Source organism: Mesoplodon mirus (genome assembly GCF_964341445.2).
Source record: "Mesoplodon mirus genome assembly, chromosome: 6".
NCBI classification, from domain to species: Eukaryota; Metazoa; Chordata; class Mammalia; order Artiodactyla; family Ziphiidae; genus Mesoplodon; species Mesoplodon mirus.
This window is the reverse complement of record NC_138982.1, coordinates 124,520,226-124,544,853: the sequence shown is the minus strand read 5'-3', so window position 1 is coordinate 124,544,853 and position 24,628 is coordinate 124,520,226. Positions and strand designations below refer to the sequence as shown.

Genomic DNA, 24,628 nt, shown 5'->3' with positions numbered 1-24,628 from the left:
AATAAAATATCTTGAGAGCAGCTTTAGAAAAATGACATATGGGCTTCCCTGGAAGTGCAGTGGTTAGGAATCCACCTGCTAATGCAGGGGACATGGGTTCAAACCCTGGTCCGGGAAGATCTCACATGCCACGGAGCAGTTAAGCCCATGCACCACAACTACTGAGTCTGTGCCCTAGAGCCTGTGAGCCACAACTACTGAAGCTCGTGCGCCTAGAGCCCATGCTCCACAACAAGAGAAGCCACAACAATGGGAAGCCTGTGCACCGCAACAAAGAGTAGCCCCCACTAGCCGCAGCTAGAGAAAGCCCGCGCACAGCAACAAAGACCCAACGCAGCCAAAAATAAATAAATTTAAAAAAATTTAAAAAAAGACACATGGCATAGAAGGGGTAAACAATTCAAATTACCATGGATTTATCATCAGAAACCAAGGGGGCTAGAAGACAGTGGAGCCATATCTTTAAAGAAATGACAACCCAGAATTCTTTCCAGGGGAAAAAAATTTCATCAGGAATGACAGAGAGAACATTTTCAGATGAAAATTTAAAAAAATAATAGACTCTATCCCCAACAAATATGCTCTACAATAAATGGGGAAGAAATTCCTTCAGACTGGAGGACAATAATATCAGAGGAAAATCTGAATCTTTAAGGATGGAGGAAGAGTAAAAGGAAATGGTAAAGAGATGAGTAAGTAACATAGTTTTCCTCTTCAGTTCCTTACTATATCTATAATTCTTAAAAGAAAAATCATCATAATTTCTGGTGAGATTCTCAATTAATATGAATACAGATATAATACATATGATATTAATAATAAAAAAGAAGATCAGTGTGGAGCCCTTGTAAAAACACCTAGATGGTTGTCAGGTTTCTATATTTAATGTAAAGTGTCAGATAATTAACTGAGAGAACATGAACAGATATTGAACATTAAAGTACATTGAGTCAGAGATTAGTGCAGAAAATGAATAATTCATGAGGAAGACATATATGGGAGAGAGAATAATGACCCCCCAGTGATATTCACATCATAATCTCCAGACCTTTTTTTTGAGCATGTTATTTCACATGGGAAAAAGAACTTTGCAGCTGTGATTAAGTTAGGATGCTGAGTTGAGAGAATGATCCTGGATTACCCAACGTGGGTCCAATGTAATTGCAGGAAAGTCAAATATAGAGAAGATGTGAGGAAGGAAGCAGAGTCAAAGTGATACGATGTGAGAAAGACTCAATCTGCCAAAGCTGGCTTTGAAGTCGGAAGGAGACTGCAAGCCAAGGAAGGTGGGCAGATTCTAGAAATGGAAAAGACAAGAAAAGGGAATCTCCTGTAGGGCTTCCATAAAGGAACACAACCCTACGGACACTTGATTTTATCCCAGTGAGAATCATTTCCAACCTCTGACTTCAAGAACTTAAAATAATATATTGTGTTGTTTACAGCAATAAAATTCTTGGTCATTAGTTATAGAGACAACAGGAAACTAAGAGAAGATAACTATAAATGTGTACTGTGTCACTGAGCCTCAAAATATATGATGCAAAAATCAACAGGATTAAAGAGAGAGAAAAAAGTTCACAATCATGGTGGAGGATTTTAACAACCATCACTCTAATAGAACAAAACAAATTCAGTAAAGACACAGAAGATGAAAGAACACTAACACCCATCTTGATCTAATGTATATTTATAGAGCACAATATCTGCAGAATACATATGTTTTTCAAGTACACATTATGTATTCACTAGGTAGATCATATGCTGGGACAGTAAATAAACCTCAATAAATATGAAAACAATCAAAATCATATAGAGTGTGTTTTCTAAGCACAACTGTATTAAATTAGAAATAAATAACAGCAAAATATCTATGAAAACAATAAATATCTGGAAGCTAAACATATCTTCATAAATAACTATTGACCAGTGATGAAATCACAAAGAAATATAAAAAATATTTTCAACTGAAAGCCAAGAGAAAGACAACATATCACTATTTGTGGCATGCAGTTAAAATGCTACTTAGAGAGAAATTCCAGAAAAAGCTGAATAAACCAATATGCAAGACTTTAACAGCACAGGACGAGTGCATCTGTGATCAGAAAACAACTTATAGTTTGTTAGCAATCAGCCCTTGAAAAATAGAGTATCCTAAGTACTGTATTTTAAATACTATACAATAACTTATAAGGATGTAAAATAATTAAACAAAACAACTTGAAATGAGAAATGAAATTCTCACTACATATGTGAAACACAGGACCATTAATATTAGGAATACACAGATAAAAATCTAAGGTGATGTTGATCAATTACTGATAACTAATATAATTCAGTTTACATTGCGCTTTGGGTTAAACACTGTGTAATAAAAGGCCACAATTTTCAGGATAAGCAGCATTAATACCATTAAATACATAGCACTGTGAAATCTCCCATAACCGCCACTAGATGTCTCTAATAACTGACTGTGGCTGCATTCCTTCTAAAGTTATGCATTAAATACTGCAACATGAACTACTGTATTTTGATTTTCCCACGAAAATACATGTTTTTCAAAGCAGAAAAGTTGTTTTAATAAACATACAAAATGAAAATAACTTACATTCAATATCAAGGTACATGCTTTTTTGGTGCCCTCCAATTCTACTTGCAGCTTCACAGTCATATCTCCCTGAATCTGACAACTTCACATCTTTAATATGCAGTGATGAGCTTCTGTGCTGCCCTCTGACTTCGATACGTCCGTCTGGGCTCTGTTTACATTGATTCAGGAAAAAGAAAAATTTTATGCTTATTTTGTATAAAATGATGATGAAACATATTGCATTTATCATAGACACAATAAATGAAAATAAACTCTTACCTGTATTCATTTTTTATTTCAAAAAAGCAGTGTTTATTTATACTTTACTGTTTTTAGCTAATCCATTTTACCAGCCCACTTGCTTATAGGAACACTGACTTGTAAGTAGTAAAAATGTAAACATAAGTTTTATCAACCTCTTTTATTTACTATGTTTTTTGCTTTTTATAAAGCTAGTATGTTCTTCTAGGAAGGATTTGTTGTCTTTCAATTGTGTTCTTCACAAATATAGCAAAATGACAATAATGCCTATTCAATTCTGGTTAAAACCTACCAGTGAAAATGATATTCCTGCTGTATTTTAGTTTTCTATTTCACTACATAAGGAGGATATATCAAGATGTATGAAAATTAAGGACTTTAAGAGGAATTTATACTTTTCAGTTTTGGATGAATGCAACAGCATTGCTCATAAGCATAATTGGTACCATATGCATCATAGATACACTATTAAAAACACAGCATTCTTAGGAAGGCATTGGAAAAAATATGGAAATTATTAAGCACTTAACTCCACAAATATGACTCAAATCAAGGAATTGCTTATAATCCAATAACATATAGATTATATTTCAAATAAGAATTATTGTGTGCAACATAATTATAGAATTTTCTTAAATCAAATACCTTTATAGCACACATATTTCAAACAAGAATAGTTTATTCATTGAATTTTACTCTGTACTATCAAGAAATATAGTGAACTTTTAGCACTTTATAACTCATTGGAAACATCTACTCTACCATTATTGAATTGATTCTTTTTAATATTTGAGGTTTTAGTGTTCAACAAAATATTGTATATCATACATTCAATTGAAATATGTATGTTATTATAAACAGTATAATGGTTGTTTAATTTTCTATATGGCAGATTTGATTTGGTTTTGCAAATTTCAATACATGTGTGTACTTTGCATTATTAAAATGATGTTTAACTATTCCTTTATTAATATTAAAAGACTATCTTAAAGCTTTTTTTCAAACATGTTAATTGGGGCAAAATATGGTTACTTTGTGTGCTTTTTAATTTTATATAGGAATGCAATCATTATACAATCCTCTCACTCACTCATAATTCACTATCTGGAAAATGGTCTTCAAAAACAAAGAAATAAACAAAAGCATATTAGGGATGTATTATGTAACTTAGATCAAGATTTCTATGTCAAAAATATGTTCCCCACCTCCCAAGTATTGCTAAAGAAATAGTAAGGTGAAGATTTCAAGCAGAAGGGTATTCTCTTCTGCCAATTTTTAAGATGGTCAGCTGCCAAACCCATTTACTTAATTGAAAGAAAAGAAAACAAAATGTAAGAATCCACAGAAGTTAAAAATCAGAATGAATAAACCCAAAAGCAAAATGGCCAATTGTTATACAAGGTAACTAACTGCTGTTCCATAACTAAATAGGTATTCTTTGGTCCTTATCTCATTGCAACTCTGTTCATCATTAAATCCTATTGAACTATACCCTTCCTTTCTTGTGTGCCAACTTCCCTTGGCTTTCAAGACACCCACATGATCCTGATTTTTCTCCCAGTTTTGGTTGTAGTTTCCTTGGGCTTGGTTTTGGTTACAGCCTCCTCTCTTCCTCATGCCCTCTGTATTCTGTCCTGGACTCTAGTGTCTTTTCAGTCAATACAATCCATTTAGGCACTCTTATCCCTGCCCACATCTACACTGATGATCTCTAGTCACTCTTTCTCCACCCAGGATCCTTCTTTCCCTGGAGCTACATAACTACATAAGTAGTATGTAGTTTCTAGAGCTACATATCACGTGCAGGGCAAGTCCATTTGATATATATCTCAAACTAGCATGTGCAGATGAATACATCATGCCTTACCGAGCATCACCTGCCCTCTCCCAGTTGTCTTTCCATGAATGATACTAATTCTTTCCCATGCCCCATGATATACCATGTCCTCAGTCTTGGATCAGTTGCTGAACATTTATTCATCTATTTATATTCTGAATAATGATAAATCTCAGTTTATCATCTTGCTCGACATTATGATTTCCAATTTTCAGCAACTGTGTTTCCATAGACCTATCTGCTCTCTGCCTCTCCATTTACAGTTTTAGTTGTGCTGGTAAGTCAGAAGGATATTGACAGGCGTCTCTGGATTTCAGAGAGAACAATCACATCCAGGCTGAATGTGACCGAAAAAGACTCCCTGACTCTGCAAAAGCCTTCAACATTATGCTATTTCCTACGTTTCTCTTAGCAAAAACTCATTCCAGCTGCAGAAATTATTTCTTGTGTAACTAAGAATAAGTCTTCTTTTTTTTACAACAAACTTTTATTTCTCATAACAACTTTATGAAGGTTTCACATCCCTGGACCTCATACCCTATAATTACAAATAACATTGTATTGCCTCCCAAATAAAACCCCAATCTATTAGCCTGATGCTTACGGACTTCCATATGGTATTACCTTTCTGTTTAAGCACAGTTTACAATTTGGATACTGTTAATTTGGATTCCATTTAATGTGAATTATTTGTATTGTCATGAATGTCTTGTGTTTTCTAAGCAGTCTTCACACATCTTTCTCAAATCTTTCCCCCTTTATCTCTTCCATATTTACACAGAAGTATTCTACCATCATTCTTTCAATTTCTTGTCCAGATATCAATTTATTTTCAAAATAATCCCTGGTTGACTGCTATACATACATATATAATGTCCCTGTGCTTTTCTTGGGACACATTGCTTTTTCTAGTCTTACTGGAACTTCAGATTTTATCCTGCAGTTTGATATTATAGTTGTACAAATGCGAGAATATTTTTATGGTACTTTGTGTGAAACTCACCTGGACTAGTACCTAGGACAGAATCATTACATTCTAAAATTTTTATAAAGCAAATTAAGTTATAGTGAAATGTACATATAATTGAATAAAGGAAATGTAATACTTCAGCTATACTTTACTATGGATTAAAAATGTGACATTTAATACCTTAATTAGAATGTGACAAGAGATGCGTTAATAATGATGTGAAGCAAACTGTTCCTTCTTTCATTAGGGAAAATATCGTTCTTTTGTACATTAAAAAGTAAATTTACCCACCTTAAAAATCAACAGGTACTTTTGTTATTATGATATGGTTTTTGACTTGTGGAAAACTATCCGTGTGTGTAAAGTTAGCATGCTATTAGTAAAAATGGTTTTATTTAAAAGTGTTTAATAATATTTCTAAAAGTAATAGAAATACCAGAAGAATAGAATTTCTTCTGGAATGTGTGTGATTCATTGAGAAATTGTAAGTCATTTTCAGAGTTGACATTGGCTTTGTAATAATGCACAATATACATTGACTAGAAGACCAAAGTCATTTATTCTCATTTCTGACATTCCAAAGGACATCTTTCTCTTTGTGCTACAAAAAGGCATTACACATATCTGAAAGAAAATTCATTATATCTTGACTTTGATTCACCACCTACTGAAGATTCATTTAAGACACCTGATATTTGATTGAGACAGGTTAATGGGTGTATTAGCTCTCCATCTAGTATTTTCAGTTTCTATCACTGCATTAACATGATTAGAAAGTGTCTGACTGTACATTATTATTCCAATCCTTTACAGAAGGACTCTCTGGAATTTAACTTGATATTATATATTTTGCCTTTCTGGAAGGTCAGCTTAAGAGCTGCTTGAATAGTATTTCAATATGGGAACATATGTATATGTATAACTGATTCACTTTGTTATAAAGCAGAAACTAACACACCATTGTAAAGCAGTTATACTCCAATAAAGATGTAAAAAAAATAAAAATAAAAACATAAAGTCTATTTTATCTGAAAAGAAAAAATATATTGATAAAATGATTATTTATAGAGTTTATTGTCCTTTCAATAATCTCTTAATCAAATTTCTATGTGATAACTACCATCTTCAGTTTAGTTCAAACATAAATATTTTGTTGTAAATTTTAATTGTTGGGCATTTGAATTTATATAATGTGTCATGTTTATTTTTGTAGCTTTACCTAACTAGACATTTAGTGCCAAATTTGGGATCCAACTGTAGTACACAACCCATCTGAGTTGGGCAGTATTCCTTTCTTTCTTCTTCCTCACACTCTTGTCTTTGAACCTTTTTAGAGTCATTGACCCTTTGGCCTTTTGAGAAAATTGTGGATCATGTCACTTACTCAACATTTTTTCTATATATGTGCAATTGTTTCACAATAAGCATCCAGGCGCTGGGGATATAAGCTGAGCAAAATAGAATAATTTCCGCTCTTTATAGAATTTAAGTTTAACCGAGAAGACAGATATTACTTCTAAGATATAATACAAATAAACTCAAAAATACCATGTGGGAACACCACAGTTTCATTTTGGGGATGTTAATGGAAGGATGGGTTAGAGTCAGAGGTATGTTCCTTGTTAAACCGAAGTGTGGATTGGGATCTGGAAATGGTGAAAGAGGGGCAGTGTTGTAGAGAGAATTCTGGGCATATGCCACCAGAAGGCTTATGAGAGAACTGAGAGAACCCAGTAGGTGCAGAGAAGAGACTGTGAGAACGTGGACTCCCCTGACATTGGACAGGCTGATAGAGAACACGTGCAGGACCCAAGACACATGCAGACACACAACACATTTGTACCCTTTGACTATATGTTATTTTTTTCTCATTGTATGCTATGCAGTTTTGGGGGAGCAATTCTTTTTATTATATATTATGTTTGCATTATTTGCAATGGCATTAAATCTCTATTGAATGTAAATTAAACAGCTTCAAATACATAGATGTAGCAGCAAGGCATAACTGCTAAATGTATAAAAAAAGAAAGCAGACTCTTTCCAAACATTATTGGCATTAATTTACCCAAACTGACTTCTCAAAATCATGATAAAGTTTCATTACATTCACTAATTTCTGCAAAGAAATTTAAGCAGAAATATTGTTTTGCTCTTATAAGAGTTCTATATTTACTCTTAGTTTTAATGTCTTTTTCCTCTGGGCTTGATCCCGCCTTCCTAAGTGTACTCTTATTTTGATGTCATAAAATAAACTTTTGTACAATTACCATTCCTCCTAGCAATGTAAATTGATGAAACAAAGAGTAATATGTCCAATAAAATTTCTTAAGTTTTGTAGTTTCTTCACTGGTTCTAGGACCCTTTTCTTCTCTTTGCACATACAGTCAGTAATTTATTCAACAATAGGAATTTAATATAGGAATGAATAGCTGCTAACACATACAATAGGTGATAGTTAGATACATACTAAATATTTTACATTTATTAGTTCATAACACTGCTATGATCCTCATAATAGTGCTATGAGATGGGGACTAATATCATCCCCATTTTAAAGATGAGCAAAATGAGGCACAGAAACATTAGATAACTTGCCCAGGTCCCACACAGCTTATAAGTGATAACAGTGGGATGCCCAGGCTGTCTGGCCCAGGAGTTCATATTCTGAATTACTTTTGCCATATGGCTCACTAGCTGGGACATAACTATGTGGCTGAGTTACATACTGTACCATAACTATGTGACCAGCAATCTGCTGGGTTCTGAGGACAGGAAGATGGATAAGAAAGGCAAAGCCTTTAGCCTCAAAGGTTAAAAGGCTTAGAGGAAAATCATAAATTTCATCTGACATAGATGAAATTAAAGAAGAACACCTAGTAAAGTCTACAGAGGTGAGGAACAATTACTTGCAGATATTTCTGCCTAAACAGGGTCCTGAAGGATAAGTAAGGCACCAGACTGGCTGCGTAATTTGCAGGGCCCACTGAAAACTGAAATGTGAGGTCTTTTGTTCAAAAGTTACTATGAATTTGAAGACAACCACAGCAGCACTTTAAACCCAATGCAGAGCCCTTCTGAGTGTTGGGCTCTGTGCAACTGTACATGTCACATATCCATGAAGTCAGCCCTGGCCAAGTAAATAGGAGGAAAGTTAGGAAGGAAATGGGAACTACATAGGTCTGGACTAGAGGGGAAAATGACATGTTCAAAGAGTTGAAAGAAGCTACCTAGAGCTGGCATATCCGATATAAGTTGGAGGGAGGTAAGACGTGAAGTGGCTGGGGAGACAGACAAGAATGCCACAAAGAGCCTCAAAAGTCAAAGCAACATTGACAAAAACATGAAAGCATGCTCAACATCCTTAGTCATCATGAAAATGCATACCAAAACTCCATACTACCTCATGCCTTCAGGGATGGCTATAAACAAAAAGACAGGTAATAACAAGCACTGGATAGGATCTGGAGAAAATGGAACTTTAATGCACACGTGATAGGAATGTAGAACGGTGCAGGTGCTTTTGATAAACTGTCTGACAGGTACTCAAAATGTTAAACACAGAGTTACCGTATGATTCAGCCATTACACTCCCAAGAGAATTAAAGATCTATGTCCACACATAAACATGTACTACATAAATGTCCATAAGAGGATTATTAATAAATCCAAAAAGTGAAAGCAACACAAATATCCATCTACTAATTCATGGATAAATAAAATGTACAATTTCTATATAATGAAATATTATTTGTCAATAAAAAAATGAGGTACTTACACAAGTCACAACATAGATGAACCTTGAAAACACTATGCTAAGTGAATAGAAGTTAGTAACGAAGTATGCATTTTGAATGCTTCCATTTTTACAGAATTTCCAGAACAGACAAATCTATAGATACAAAAGTGATTGCCTAAGGCTGGCAGGTGGTGGTAAGGTGACAGGGGAGTGACAGTCAAGTGGAGCAGGACTTGTTTTTGAGGTGATGAAAATGTCCCCAAATTTATTGCATTGATGATTGCACAACTCTGTGAATATACTAAAAGGCAATTTATTTAATTTTACCCTTTGATGGGTAAATTGCATGTTGTGTGAATTATATGTTAGAAAATATTAAAAATTAAAGCCAAAAGAAAGAATGAGTGTTCTATAAAGAACTGGAAAGGACAGGCAAGGTTTCAGGCAAAGGAGTAGGGAGAATGCATTTGTTGTTTGAGGGCATCATTCATGCCTCAGGGTAGAGAATAACTTTGAAAGGGGGAAGAGAAAACACCAAGAAACATACTGCAATGATAGTGTTCTGGGAAAAGGTAGAGGTAGATGAGATGGAGAGAAGTGAGTGTATTCTAGAAACATACTGAGGAAGAATCCACAGCATTCAGTGAATGTTTAGATGGGAGCTGGTGATGGAAGAAAGGAGGAAAAGGATATTTTCAAGTTTCTGTCGCAGATCCCTGGATGAGAAATCGGATTCATTATTTGTAGATTGCTGTAGATATATAAAATTATACATATATATGCATATATTCACATTTGACCATAACAAATCATATTTTAATAACCAGCAGACATTATTTTCCATATTATATACCCAGTACTTTACTATTTGAAATTGAAATGCTATGATAATCAGGCCCAAAGCAGAATAAACTTTTCAGAGATTTTAACTTAAAAAATTAGAAAAGGTGAATTCCAACTGATAATTGTTAAAATGCTGGTTTTCAGAATGTGACTTGAATATTTTGTATTGGTGTCTGTGCGTGCTGCCTTCTTTACCTTAATAGTAGGTAAGACCAGAGACTACAGAACCAAATGGGAAACTTTACATCCTGTTTGTGCCATCTATAAGCTTTGTAACCTGGAGTCAACTACTTAATTTAGCTGTACCTCAGTTTCTCACTCTGTATAATGGCTTTAAAAGTACAGCCTTTATAGTATTATGAGGGAGATTAATGATTTGAATATTTGAAAAGAGCTCAGCCCCTGTTAAGTAGTTGGCAAATAAATTGGCACAAAACATCTGATATCCAGATCTAAATGATAAATATGTGAGTTTACACAATATCCATTTCATTGTGAGGTCCAAAGGCATTCTGTCTCAAAGGGAAATGGCACCTCTCCTATCTTCTTACTTAACAATGCATTATTGTTGCTAGACTTTTCTCATGATTCCTTGAACCACATGCCAGTTATTTATTTATAACATTATAAAATATTTATAATATTTTATCAATGAAAATATGTAAGATATTCAGTAAAAACAAAATTAAAATTAGGATGAAAAGTTACTATAGGACAGCAAAATTACTAAATAAATAATAAATGATAAAACATTTCACATATAAATGATTAAATTGCCAAATAATGAGATTTATATTTTATTTCATCCATAATACTAATAACAAATCCCTAGATATTGAATTTATCTGTAATTGCCACTACATTTGTGGATGGTTTGGCTGTATCCTTGATCCTGCCCTTCATCAGAAGTACGTTCCTTGCTCAAATGCCATGACTTTGGTGTCAAAATCCTTGTCTTGTAGGCTTTATACAGACATAGGATCTGTGTCACTATTCAATGGTTTTAAATTTGTGGATTCTAATGACTATGTATCATTTCCAAAATGTATATATTATTTAAAGCTGTATTAAGTATCCTGACCCCATGTCTATATCACTATTACTTATGGTCATTCATTGTGATTGGAGTTCTAAGCAAATAAATTAGGAGAGGAATGTGCTTGTAGTACGGCTGATCATTTTAATTTCGGCAACACCGTTGTTGACTCTGAATGACAAGATACTTATTTTTTGTTGTTGTTTCTTGAGTGTATGTGCAATTTTAATCAAATATGAAGATAATAGAACAAAATATTTGATATCAGTGTTGTTCAGAAAACTCAGGACATAGGAATTCAAGCCATAAATATGTGCCTAGCGTAGAAAGCCAGGAGGCTTTCGATCCATTTAAAATATCATTGCTTTCCCCAAGGTTAAGAAACCATGAAAATACGTTGACCGCTATTGTTTCTGAATTTCCAATTTTTCTGCATATCCTTCATAATGGAAAATAAGCAAAGAAATAAAACTCCTTATTAAAAAATCAATAAGGGATAAAGAAGCCAAGAAGAAACTTAAATCTAAAAGTTACATTCTATCTTGAGCTAAAATTTAGTTTCATGGCACACAAAAATGAGAAGATAGAAAGGAAGTCTGAAAGAATCAGGCACATTATACACTGAAATTCTTCCTATTCAACATTTATTATAAGATGGTCAGGTGTATTGTGATGATTTATGCACATAATTGAACTTACCTTGTGAATATTGATATCACATTATTACACCAGACTGCTCTGGAAGTAACATAATGACTAAAATATAGACTCCATTGTTTCAAAGCTTTGAAAAAGCCATAGGTTTGGTTCAATGTCTTTTTAATTCAGATTTTAAAATGTTTTTCTTTATAACATAAACATAACCAATTGGAAAACAGATGAAGTGCAATACTAAAAATATTAGAATTGGAATGGCATAACACTGATAATAACTGAGGCTGTGTTAGAACGTAGGGTTTCATTATACCATTCTCCAATGTTTGTTTTAAATATATGTCACACATTTTATCATGGTAATTTTTAAACAGCATAACCAAGATGGGATGTGTTCCTTCATCCGATTTTTTCAATTGTTAGAACATACAGAGCAGAGCAGAACCCAAATTAAAGTCTAGAGCATGCTGCTACAACCTACTTACAAACCCATAGATTTTTGTATTGAAAGCCCTGAGGTTTTGCTGTCATTATTTTGCAGAGTTATCACAGTGCAAGTTGGCTAATACACAGTACATAACTTTTGTTGCTTTTCCCTAGGTCTGGTTAGAATTACTTAAGTTTGTGTAACCTCAGTGCTAGATACATGATAAATGTTATTATACTCTGTGATGTAGTTAGTAACAAATGTCTCAGCGGTATGGCAATCTTGTCCAAATTAGAGACAAATGAAAGATTTTTGCAAAGCAAAAAGCACGATATGCAACAGCAATTAGTAAAATAATGTTAAATGAAATGTTTAAAAAATGCCTGACACATAGTATATAATCAATGTTAATAGTTATTATCCTTTTCCTATAGTATATCTTTATACAAATTCCTACAACATGTTCTGTAAAGGAAAAACTACAGTGTGAAGAAATACAAAATATTTTGGGAACATTCTTTCTTTGCTCTATCTAGTGAGACAAATAAGGACCCTGTTCTGAGCCTTCTTTGGCCAACACTCACTCAAAGCATGAAAAAGACACAGGACTGCTCTAAGTATATGTATGTTTTCTTCTTGTCTATGTTTCATTTGGATAAATTGTATTTTTCTGTCTTTGATTTTACTAGACTTTTCTTCTGCAGTATCTAATCTTCTGTTAATCCAATCCAATGTCTTTTTCACTTGACATTTTTCTTGATCTCTAGAATTTTGTTTTAGCCTTTACTTTGTCATGTTTCTCTGTATTATGCTCATGCTTTCCTTTTACCTTGTAGTACATATGCAGTATATGTAAAAAAAAAAAAAAAAAAAAAAAAAAGATGTTCCTATCTACTAATACTGTTATTTGTGTCAATGGATCTGTTTCTATTGATTGATTTGTTTTTTTCCCTATTATGGGTTATATTTTCATGTACCTTGTATACCTCATAATTCTTTATTGGATGCCAAACATTGTGAATTATATACTTTGAGTTATATGAAAACAGTTTTATTCTTTTGAGGCTTTTAAACTTTGTTAGGCGAGCTGGGAGCAATCTTTAGGTTAGGGCTAATTTGACCATACTACTGAAGCAACATACTTCAGTATTCCAGTGGTTCTTTCTGTGGCCTTGGATAGTTTCCTCACACACACATACACTTATCAATACTCAGCTAAAGACTCTTGGGGAAAGTGATGAAGATCTCTGGAGCTCTCTCTGTGTGAATTTCTTCTCTACAGGGCTCTCCGCTCTCTGGTACCCCATCCTGTGATTTCTAGCACCCTAAGTCATTCAAACTCAGAACACTGTCTCCTCAAATAAAAGAGTCAGACTCTTCATCCCTGTGCTACAGCCTGGAAACTCTCTACAAAGTACGCTCAACCAATCATAGGGGTCACATCATTTGTTTCTCTCCTCTCATGGATCAATATGCTATCCATCATGACATAAATTTTGTTTGTTGTCATTGTTTAAAGTCAGAGTATAAATCAAGCCCTTTTTTATCTAATATGTCTGGAAATATACGTTTTAACAAGTATTTTAAATTGTCACTAGTCCCACACTTAACATCAGAAAATGCAATGCATTTACCATCTAGTAATCAACTTTTGTCACATATATGAGAATTCTTATGGTATACAACACATTGTTATTAACAGCATACTTTTATCAGACTAATACCACAAAGTAGAATAGTACCTGGAAATGTATGTGTATATTTTTCCTTCTTTTAAAAAAATCACATCATTTCAAATACATATTAAATTATATACAACATAGGATATATAAGAAATGTTATGAAATAATGTGTATAATTACTGCCATATGTACTGGCAGTGTTATAGCAAATATATGCTCCTTTTATAACACAGCTATGCTGAGTGACTCATATACTTTACTCCGGTGCCTCATTTTAGGTGGGAGGATCAAGAGGATAAAAATATTTCTTATCTCTGTGTTTTGAACTCTTCTCAGGCTGTCTTACTGTCTGACAATTATGCAATTAACCTAATTATTTTAAATAAAAAGCACTTTATTTATTGGAAATGTTTTATATTACACATGCACATAAACACCAAAAACTAACAATACATAAAAACACAGTTTAATCAACTCATTTTGCTGCATAGACAAAGAAACAAACTACCTCTAAAAGATGGCTAAAGATTAAAACTGTGTATAATATACACGAACTCCAGTGAACTGCTTTAGTTTGGTTTTGGTTTTGGATTTTGTTTGTTTTGTGGTAAAATATCTATTCATAAAGAAAAGACAAATTAAAACAAATACTGCATATACAAACTAAACTTTTTATAGTTTAGAAGTCTTCAATTAAAAGAGAAGGTACTCTCTAGAAAGGATCTAAGTTATCAAGATAATAAAATAATGCATAGGAGAAAGAAAGGTGGAAATGTTAACAAAATTTATTTATTTTTTACCAAAAGCCAAATGGTGTATTAAGACAGTTTCAAAGTGTGGAATAAATGAATCAGTGATACAACTATAAACCATAGAAAGGAAAAGATACAGTGTGGTCTTTGTCAAAACATTAAAAGAGAAGGTAAAGCCTATATTCTATATTATATCTTTTATAATAAAAGAAAATTATGGCTCAGACATGTCTGTGATGAATCTTTACATCTATATGTATCAATCACCAGGCGATAAAAATTTATAGACATTATCATTAAAGGGGGGCATGGTGTAAACAGAGAGCCAAGAAGCAGAGATGGTCTGGGAAGTTATATTACCTTTGCTACAACAATCAAAAATGATAAGAAACAGCCCTCAACAAGTTTCTAATTGTGTGCTGGGATATGCAGGTATGGGATGTATAGTAAATAATTATACTACAGGGCAGATTGTTGCAAATTATATGAGAAGGTGTTAGAATAGTATACTTCTTAGCACAATGTGCTGTCTCAAGATGCTGATCAAAACAGCCAGCCAGTGGCTTCCCTGGTTGTGCAGTGGTTGGGAGTCCACCTGCCGATGCGGGGGACACGGGTTCATGCCCCGGCCTGGGAAGATCCCACATGCCACGGAGAGGCTGGGCCTGTGAGCCATGGCCACTGAGCCTGTGCGTCCGGAGCCTGTGCTCCGCAACGGGAGAGGCCACAACAGTGAGAGGCCCGTGTACCGCAAAACCAAACAAACAAACAAACAGCCGGGCATGTTTCTGTAATATAGGAAGAGGAGATCCAACATCTTTCTATGGTACACACAGGAAATGTGTGCAGTTCTATTGCTTGCTAACCTCCTGCTTCTATAAAATTTGTTTATGGAACCTCCTTAATTATCACCATTTCTATCATTTGGTCTCAGAGGATATTTAATTTATGAATTAGCAAATTATTAATTCACTAAGCAATCAGAGGATTATATAAATGTATTCAAATTGTTTATCACTGAGTATGCTACTATTTCTATAGCATTATGGTTTTTTTTTCTTTTTAATTTTTGTCCCAGTAGCTTCACACCTCCTATGACTCAGATAGCTGCAGTGTACTTCAAAACTGAATGCAAATATCCATATAGTAAGTCAATTCTAGTGTTCTGTACACAGTTTAAGTTCTTATCTGGTTTCAGATTTCATAATTAAAAGAATAGTGGTCTGCAATTTATTCTTAGCTTACCTAAAGAATTCAACAATTAACCTAAACACACACATAGTTAAAAATCAATAGTCTTACTACATAGACCTCAGGTTGGCAATCAAAGACTCTCTCAGCACACTCAAAAGTGCTGGAAACTGCAATTAGTACATCAAAGATTTGTGATAGTTTTCACTACACTTATGACTCACAATGTACATTCAAAGTTGTAGTTAGATAAAGTACACACACTATTGAAAATCTTCCAGCACAAATGATTGATGGAGGAAATGTGAAATCTTATTTGGTTGAAATTAATTGATCTTAATAGTAGGATTTGAGGAAAAAATGAAGGTAATAGAGATTTGAAGAATGGCCTATCATATAGAGAAGTATAGGTAATAAAAGGGATTTCCAAATGATATGAGAAGGTATTGGAGTCTTCTGAACAAAAGAGTGATATTATCTGGTGTATTTCAAATGGACAAATTTAGCTATTTTAATGAGAATAACAGGGGGCAAAGTGAATGCATTAAAACCTCTTAAAAGTTATTGCAATAGTCTAGGCAAGTCACTATGCTGGCTTGGACTAGAGCAGTAACAGCTGCGTTTTGAGAAATGATCAAAATTTTAATATATTTAAAATAAGGCTAACAGGATTTACAAAATTTGAATGTATGTATAACAATCAATAAGTCAAAGATTACACAAATAATTTTAGACTATATTACTGGAGGGAAGGAATCACCACTTAATGAAATTTGGATGACTGATGGAGAAGCAGAAGTAGAGATAATGTATAGAGTTGGACTGGATACTCTCAGTTTAAGATACTTATTTAATATCCAGATGGAGCTACCTGGTAGAACACTGTATACAGACAACTAGGATTTAGTGGACAGGTCCATGTTTAAAATTTGGATTTTACTGAATCCAGCTGGTAATTAAAGCCATGATGAGACTAGATGAATAAGTCAAGGGAATAAACATAGTTAGAGAAAGGAATCCAAGAATAGACCCCAAACTAGGGCCCTTGATAATTTAGATATCAATTAGAAGACAAAGACAGATAAGAGAAAAAACAGGAAAGTATACCATAAGCCAAAGACCATGCAACAAGCAGAAAAGATCATTTAATTGGATCAATGCTTCTCTTAGGCAGAAAAGTAAAATCAGGAATGCTAATTTGTGATAAAATTTAGAAAAGTGAATGTTATTAGTAACAAGCTTTCCAAAGAGTTTTAGTAGAGTCATGTGGTCAAAGCCTGACTGGAGTATATTCAAGAGATACTTCTAGGAAGAATTTAGAGAGAACAAGATTAAACAACATTTTCAAGGGATTTTGCTATGAATAGAGGATAGAAATCAGATGGGATTTGGAAGCCAAATGTAGTAGCTATCTACCTTTCTAATATTTGCACAGACAAAAATATATACTCATATATGAAGGATATGTGGGTATAACTATAATTAACCATACTGTGCATTTCATATCTATGACTCATTTATTTTGGACTGGAAGCTTGTACCTCTTAATCTCCCTCAACTATTTATTTCCTCCCGTCACCCAATTCCCCTCTGGCAACCACCTGTTTGTTCTCTGCATCTGTAAGTCTGTTTCTGTTTTGTTATGTTTGTTCATTTGTTTTGATTTTTAGATTCCACACACAAGTGAAATAGTATTTTCGTCTTTCTCTGTCTGAATTATTTCTCTTAGCATAATACCTTCCAGGGCCATCCATGTTGGCAAGAGTTTATTCTTTTTTTATGACTAAGAAATATTGATATGTCATGTCTCCTTTATCCATTTATATATGGATGGGCACTTAGGTTTCTTCCAGATCTTGGCTCTTGTAAATAAAGTTGCAATGAACATAGGGATGCATATAACTTTTCAAATTAGTGTTTACATTTTCTGTGGATAAATACCCAGGAGTGGAATTGCTGTATCATACAGTAGTTCTATTTTTCGTTCTTTGAGGACTCTCCATACTGCTTTTCATAGTGGTTGCACCAATTTACATTCCCACCAACAGTGCACAAGTGCTTCCTTTTCTACACATCTTCTCCAACACTTGGTATTTGCTGCCTTTTTGATAATAGCCATTCCAATGTGTGTGAGGTGATATCTCATTGTGGTTTTGATTTGCATTTCCCTGATGATTAGTGATGTTGAGCATGTTTTTATGTGCCTGTTGGCCATCTGTATGTCTTCTTTGGAAAAATATCTATTCTGGCACTCTGTCCGTTTTTAAATTGGGTTGTTTGGGTTTTTTTGATGTTGAGATGTATGAGTTATTTGTATTAGATATTAACTTCTTATTGGATATATGGTTTGCAAATATCTTCTCCCATTAAGCAGGTGACCTTTTTGGGTTTTGATAGTTTCTATCTCTGTGCAAAAGTTTTTGAGTTTGATATAGTCCCATTTGTTTAGGTTTGATTTTGTTTTCCTTACCTGAAGAGACATATCCAAAGAAATATCCAGTGTCAAAGAGTTTACTGCCTACATTTTCTTCTAGAAGTTTTATGACTTCAGGTCTTACATTTAGTCTTTAATCCATTTTAAATTTATTTTTGTGCATGGTGTGAGAGAGTAGACCAATTTGATTCTTTTGCATGTATCTATTCAGTTTTCCCATCGCCATTTAGGATATCTTTTCTGTATTGCATATTCTTGCCTACTGTGTCATTGATTAATTGACCATATTAGTGTGTGTTCCTTTTTAGGCTCTCTATTCTGTTCCATTGATCTATGTATCTGTTTTTGTGCTAATACCATATGGTTTTAATTACTGAAGCTTTGTAGGATTGAAATCAGGGAGCATTAAAACTTCAGCGTTGCTATTCTTTCTCAAGTTCATTTTGGCTATTTTAGGCCTTTTGTGTTCCCATACAAATTTTAGAATTATTTGTTCTAGTTCTGTGAAAAATGCCATTGATATTTTGATAGGAATAGAATTGAATCTGTAAATTGCCTTGGATAGTATGGTCATTTTAACATTATTAATTCTTCCAATCCATGAACCCAGTATATCTTTCCATCCGTTTGCATCATCTTCAATTTATTTCTTCAATGTTTTATAGTTTTCTGAGTACAGACCTTTTATCTCCTTAGTTACACTATTCCTATGTATTTTATTATTTTTGATGCAATGGTGAATGAGATTGTTTTCTTAATTTCACTTCTTGATAGTTCATCGTTAGTGTACAGAAATGCAACAGATTCCTGTATTTAATCATGTGTCCTGTAATTTTACTGAATTCATTGATGAATTCTAGTAGTTTTTAAGAGGCGTCTTTAGGATTTTCTATGCATTGTATCATGTCATCTGCAAACAGTGACAGCTTAACTTCTTCCTTTCCAATTAAGGTTGATCTTATTTTTCTTTTCTGATTACTGTATCTAGGACTTCCAGTACTATGTTGAATAAAAGTGATGAGAAGGGGCTTTCCTGGTGGCACAGTGGTTGAGAGTCCACCTGCCAATGTAGGGGACATGGGTTCGTGCCCCAGTCCGGGAAGGTCCCACATGCTGTGGAGTGGCTGGGCCCATGAGCCATGGCCAGTGAGCCTGCACGTCCATAGCCTGTGTTCAGCAATGGGAGAGGCCACAACAGTGAGAGGCCCGCATAATGCAAAAAAAAAAAAAAAAAAAAAAAAAAAAGTGATGAGAACAAGCATCCTTGTTTTGTTTCTAATCTTAGAGAAAATGCTTTCAGCTTTTCTACTAGCTGTGGGCTTGCCATATATGGCCTTTATTATGTTGAGGTATGTTCCCATGAAACCCACTATATTAAGAGTTTTTATCAAAAATGGATGTTGAGTTTTTTTCAAAACCTTTTCCAAATCTATTGAGAGAATGTGATTTTTATTTTTAAGTTTGTTAATGTGGTGTATCACATTGATTTGCAGATATGGAACCATCCTTGCATCCCTGGGATAAACCCACTTGATCGTGGTGTATGATCCTTTTAATGTATTGTTAAATTCAGTTTGCTAATAGCTTGTCAGGTATTTTTGCATTTATGTTCATCAGTGATATTGGCCTGTAATTTTCTTTTTTGTGATATCTTTGTCTGGTGTTTGTATCAGGCTGATTCTGCCCTTGCAGAATGAGTTCAAAAGCTATCCTCTCTCTGCAAATTTTTGGAATAGTTTGAGAAGGATAAAAGTTACCTCTTCTCTAAATGTTTAGTAGAATTCACCAGTAAAACCATCTGGTCCTGGACTTCTGCTTGTTGGGAGCTATTTTATTACTCACTCAATCTCATTGCTGAAAACTGGTCTGTTCATATTTTCTATTTCTTCTTAGTTCAGTCTCAGAAGATTGTACATTTATATGAGTTTGTCCAATTCATGTTGTATATTTTATTGGCATACTTAATTGTTCTTTATAATTTAATATTGTCCCTTGTATTTTGATGGTATTGGTTGTAAATTCTTTTTTCATTTCCAATTTTATTTATTTGGGCCCTCGCTCTGTTTTTCTTGATGAGTCCGACTAAAGATTTATCAACTTTATTTATCTCTTCAAAAAAACAGCTCTTAACTTCATTGATCTTTTCATTTTTTCATTCTCTATTTATTTATTTCTATTCTGATTTTTTGACTTCTTTTCTTCTGCTAAATTTGGTTGTGTTTGCTCTTATTTTTCTATTTTCATTACAAGTAAGGTTAGGTTATTTATTTGAGACTTTTCTTGTTTCCTGAGGTAGGCTTCTATTGCTATAAACTTCCCTCTTACACTACTTTTGCTCCATCCCATGGATTTTGGATTGTTATGTTTTTGTTTTCATTTTTCTCCAGGTATCTTTTGATTTCTTCTTTGAATTCTTCAGTGATCCATTAGTTGTTTAACAGTGTATTGTTTAACTTCCACGTGATTGTGTTTTGTGCAATTTCTTTTCTAGCTGATTTCTAGTTGTGGATTTTGGTTGGAAAAGATGCTTGATATGATTTTAATTTTCTTTAATTTACTGAGACATTTTTTTGTGACCTAGTATGTGATCTATCCTAGAGAATGTTCCTTATGCCCTTAAAAAAAAGTGTATTCTACTGTTTGTGAATAGATTGTATATATTCCAATGTCATGTTTTAGTCCAGCGTTTCCTTATTGATATTTTCTGTCTGGATGATCTGTCCATTGAGCTAGGTGAGGTGTTAAAGTCCCCTACTATTATTGTGTTATTGCAAATTTCTCCCTTTATGTTTGTTAATATTTGCTTTATGTATTTAAGTGCTCCTATGTTGGGTGCACATATATTTACAATTGTTATCTCTTCTAGCTTATTTATCCTTTGATGATCATTTAATGTCCTTCTTTGTCTCTTGTTTTAACCTCTGTTTTGAAGTCTATTTGTCTGATAAAAGTATTGTTACCCCAATTTCATTTCAATTTGCATGAAATAACTTTTTCATCCTGTCACTTTCAGTATGCATGTGTCTTTAGATCTGAAGTGAGTCTCTTGCAGGCAGCATATATATGGGTCTTGTTTTTGTAACCATTCAGCCACTCTATCTCTTTTGATTAGAGCATTACTGCATTTACATTTAAAATAATCATTGATACATACATACTTATTGCCATCTTGTTAATTGTTTTGGGGATATTTTTATACTTATTTTTTATTCCTTTCTTCTTCTTTAGTCTTTTCTCCTGGGATTTGATAACTATCTTCAGTGTTATGTTTGGATTCCTGTTGCTTTTTGTGTATCTATTATAGATTTTTTTGGTTTGTGGTTACCATGAGTTTTATATATAAATATACATTATTTTAAGTTGATGATCTTTTAAGTTCAAATGCATTTTAATAACCTTGCACTTTTACACCCCACCCCACATGCTTACTGTTTTTAAAATCATATTTTAAATCATTTTGTTTTGTGTAACCCTTAACTACTTATTGTGGATTTAGATGGTTTTATTACTTTTGTCTTTTAACCTTCTTAGTAGCTTTATACATGGTTGGTTTACTTACTTTACTGTATAAATGTCTTTACCAATGAGATTTTTTTTTTCCTTTTAGAATTATCATATTTCTAGTTGTGAACTTTTCTTTTTTGCTTAGAGAAGTCCCTTTAACATTTATTTTAAAACTGGTTTGATGGTGCTGAACCTTTTTAGTGTTTGCTTGTCTGAAAAACTTTTGATCTCTCCATCAAATCTGAAAGAAAGCCTTGCTAGGTAGAGCATTCCTGGTTGTAGGTGTTTCCTTTTCATCACTTTAAATATTATGCCACTCTTTTATGGGCTATGGAATTTCTGCTGAAACTCATGTCAGCTGATAGACTACATGAGTTCCCTTGCATGTAACTTCTTACTTTTCCCTTGCTGCTTTTAATATTCTCTCTTCATCTTTAATTTGTGCCACTTTTATTGTAATGTGTCTTGATGTGATCCTTTTTGGGTTTATCCTGTTTGAGACTCTTTATGCTTCCTGGACCTAGATATTTGTTTCCTTTCCCAAGATAGGGAAAATTTCAGCTATTATATCTTCAACTATATTCTATGCCCATTTTCCTCTCTCTTCTCCTTCAGGAACCCCTACAATGCAAATGTTAGTACACTTGATGCTCTCCCAGAGATCTCTTAAACGGTCCTCATTTCTTTTTATTCTTTATTCTTTTTTTCTGTTCTGCATCAGTGATTTCCACTATTCTGTCTTCCAGCTCCTGTTCTGTTCCTCTGTATCATCTAATCTACTGTTGATTCCTCTATTGCACTTTTCATTTCAATTATGATATTATTCATCACTGTTTGGTTCTTCTTTATATTTTTTAACTCTTTGTTAAAAACTTCTAACTTCTCATCCTGTTCATCCTATCTTCTCCCAAGTTCCTTGAACACCTTTATAATCATTAATTTGAACTCTCTATAGGGTAGATTGCCTATCTCCACTTCATTTAATTCTTCTTCTGGGGTGTTATCTTGTTCATCTGTTTGGAACATATTACTCTGTCACCTCATTTAGTCTAATTTTCTATTTTTATTTCTATGTATTTGGTAGGTTGGTTACATTTCCTGAACTTGGAGAAGTGGCCTTTTGCAGGAGACGTATTATGTGTCCCAGCAGCACACTCCCCTCTATTCACCAGACCTATATGTTTTAGGGTTGCCCCCATGTGAGATGCCTGGGTCCTTCTCTTATGGTGGGAATGACTACTGTGAATGGTCTGGTAGGTGTGTCTGGCTTGGGTCTGGTTGGTCGCCAGGCTCTGCCTTGTGCAGAGAATGCTGGCCTCTGGGGCAGGATGGGTCACAAGGTGGCTGGCTACAGAGACCCAGTGGTTTCTGAGGGTAGTTCTGATCTACTGATTGGCAGACCTGGGTTCTAGGGTGAGTGGTTGTTGAGCCAGGGTCCTGGATCTTTATGTCAACTTGCTGATGTGTTGGGCCAGGGCCCAAGGTGTCCTAAAGTTGGTCTTGGCATGCTGGTGGGTGGGGTCAGATCCAGGGGTGCCTGTATAACTATGTAATATCTAAGTATGGGTACAGACATAACTAGACTTATTATGGAGATAATTGTGAAATGTGTAGAACTGCTGAGTCACTATATTGTGTAACAGAACCTAACATAGTATTGAAGGTCAATTATATTTCAAAAACAAACAAATTCATAGAAAAAATGTTCATATTTAGATTTGTGGTTACCAGAGGCAGGGGTGGATGAAGGCAGTCAAAAGGCACAAACGTCCAGTTATAAGGTAAGTACTAAGGATGTAAGATACAACATGATAAATATAATTAACACTGCTGTATGTTATATATGAACATTAAGAGAGCAAATCCTGTGAGTTCTCATCACAAGGAAAATATTTTTTTCTATTTCTTTAATTTTATATCTATATGAGAAGTTGGGTGTTCACTAAACTTATTGTAATAATCACTTCATGATGTATACAGGTCAAATAATTATGCTGCATACCTTAAACTTATACAGTGCTGTATGGGAATTATATCTCAATAAAACTGGAAGAAAAAATAAAATTAGAAATACAGGAAAAGGGGCTTCCCTCATGGCTCAGTGGTTAAGAATACACCTGCCAATTCAGGGGACATGGGTTCGAGCCCTGGTCCAGGAAGATCACACATGCTGAGGAGCAACTAAGCCCATGTGCTGCAACTACTGAGCCTGCAATCTAGAGCTCGCAAGCCACAACTACTGAGTCTGTGTGTCACGACTACTGAAGCCCACACGCCTAGAGCCCGTGCTCCTCAACAAGAGAGGCCACCACAATGAGAAGCCTGTGCATGGCCAAGAAGAGTAGCCCGGCCCCACCATAACCAGAGAAAAGCCCGCATGCAGCAACGAAGACCCAATGTAGCCAAAACTAAAATAAATAAACTAAAATAAATTAATTTAAAAAAAAAGAAATAGAGGAAAAAAGGATATGTAGGTATGTATGTACTCATTTTATATATAATATATACATAAATGTATGTTGTGTATAAGTTACATATTATGTTAATTATATATTATATGCTATAATATATATAAAATAAATAAAATATCTTTGAATGTTGATGGGAATAATAAATAAGGTGGAGAGTAAAAAAAATTTGGAAATAGAGAGATAAATTATTGGATTAATGTCTATAATTTGTTAGAGAGGACTGGAACTAGCATCCACATA

At 34.0% G+C, this 24,628-nt stretch overlaps 1 protein-coding gene across 4 annotated transcripts in view; it reads right to left on the bottom strand.

Annotated features, from left to right (window-relative positions):
• The window catches only part of NCAM2 (neural cell adhesion molecule 2), a gene marked incomplete at both ends in the record, with an annotated part of 489,199 nt that overhangs the window by 130,820 nt on the left and 333,751 nt on the right, over window positions 1-24,628 (bottom strand). For all 4 annotated transcript variants that reach the window (XM_082625378.1, XM_082625379.1, XM_082625381.1 and 1 more), the window contains one exon: window positions 2,609-2,759. In XM_082625378.1, coding sequence (XP_082481504.1) covers window positions 2,609-2,759 — 151 coding nt within the window. The remainder of the gene's footprint in view (window positions 1-2,608; window positions 2,760-24,628) is intronic.